This window comes from Bidens hawaiensis, unplaced genomic scaffold (assembly GCF_021521415.1).
Source record: "Bidens hawaiensis isolate Kalapana, Puna unplaced genomic scaffold, B.hawaiensis_p1.1 tig00004242_1, whole genome shotgun sequence".
NCBI lineage: Eukaryota > Viridiplantae > Streptophyta > Magnoliopsida > Asterales > Asteraceae > Bidens > Bidens hawaiensis.
In genome coordinates, this window is record NW_027491253.1 from 1,728,037 (window position 1) to 1,729,230 (window position 1,194).

Consider the following 1,194-nt stretch of genomic DNA (forward strand, 5'->3'; position numbering starts at 1 on the left):
ATGGGAGATCTAACTAGCAGAGTGTACACCGGAGTTAAAAGATACCGGCAGAGGCGAGGCTACCGCCGCCTTGCCACGGCCACCAATGAATCCAGATCAAAACATGGGAGGTGGTCATGGATAAGGATGCCACGTAGGTTGAAGATAAAGCTGAGGTTGAACCCTAAGAAGCTAGTTGATAGTGTTCATAGTGCTTATGTGAGGATGATGATGAAGCTGGCTAGTTCTTCGGTCGTAAGAGGCGGAGCAATAGGCGGATATGGCGCTGGGCCAGAGATATGCCAGTTTGGAATGAGGCCCATGAAGGAATACGATGAGAAGATGATAATTCAGATATATAAATCGTTGTCGGTCAGGCCACCGACACTCACGGTCGAACCAGCTGCCCCCATAACCTATTTGCAGTAACTTGGTGATCATACTTATGTAACATTAGTTATATTGTATTAATTATATTTCTAAGGATCTTAAGCATGAATAAAACACTAGCTAGTTTTTCCTCGGTGGTGCACTGGTAAGTACCTAATTCCTCTTAGAGAGGTCCTTCGGTTGGATTTCACTTGTTAGTATAGTACGTAGAGTATTAACGATTTTGTGAGTTTTCTGATAACGGATTTTCATGGTAAAAGAAAAACGCAAAGCCACGTGCCAATTTCAATGTATCCCTTTTGATCATAGCATAATTGTTTTTGTTTTTTTAGTGTTAGAGTAATTAATATTTAAGTTTTTACCTTTGTACTAAGTATGATATGCATTAAATGTGTGTGAAAATGGATGTCTTGTATTATGGGACATGGGTAGTCGTTAGAAGTCAAGTGTGGATGGTGATGGGTATCAAGATCGATGCCAACTTTTACGTCTTACTCAGTTATCGGTTTACATCAACGTCATCAGCCTATTCTACCAGTTTATTACGACTTGTATTTAATATGAAGAAACATGAGTAGCTAGCATTCATTCATACCTATAATTCCGTTGGGGCTACATCACCAAACTTTGTTAATAGATGTCTTGATATGCTATGTATGCATAACTGAGTGAAACACTACGCTTTGCTTTGTAGGGCCAATATTCTATATTGTTTTTAAGATTGTATATGTCGTTTTAGTTTGCTTTTAGTCGATGTAGTACGTACTTGGTACATTTATTTTGTAAATTTTGGAGAAATGGGGACCCTATATAAGGGTCACTTTA

At 38.9% G+C, this 1,194-nt stretch overlaps 1 protein-coding gene across 1 annotated transcript; it reads left to right on the plus strand.

Annotated features, from left to right (window-relative positions):
• Nucleotides 1-408, plus strand: LOC143625879 (uncharacterized). Its single transcript, XM_077096100.1, has one exon. It carries the CDS (start codon nucleotides 1-3, stop codon nucleotides 406-408), a length of 408 nt encoding a protein of 135 aa, XP_076952215.1.
• The last annotated feature ends 786 nt before the right edge of the window (nucleotides 409-1,194 follow it).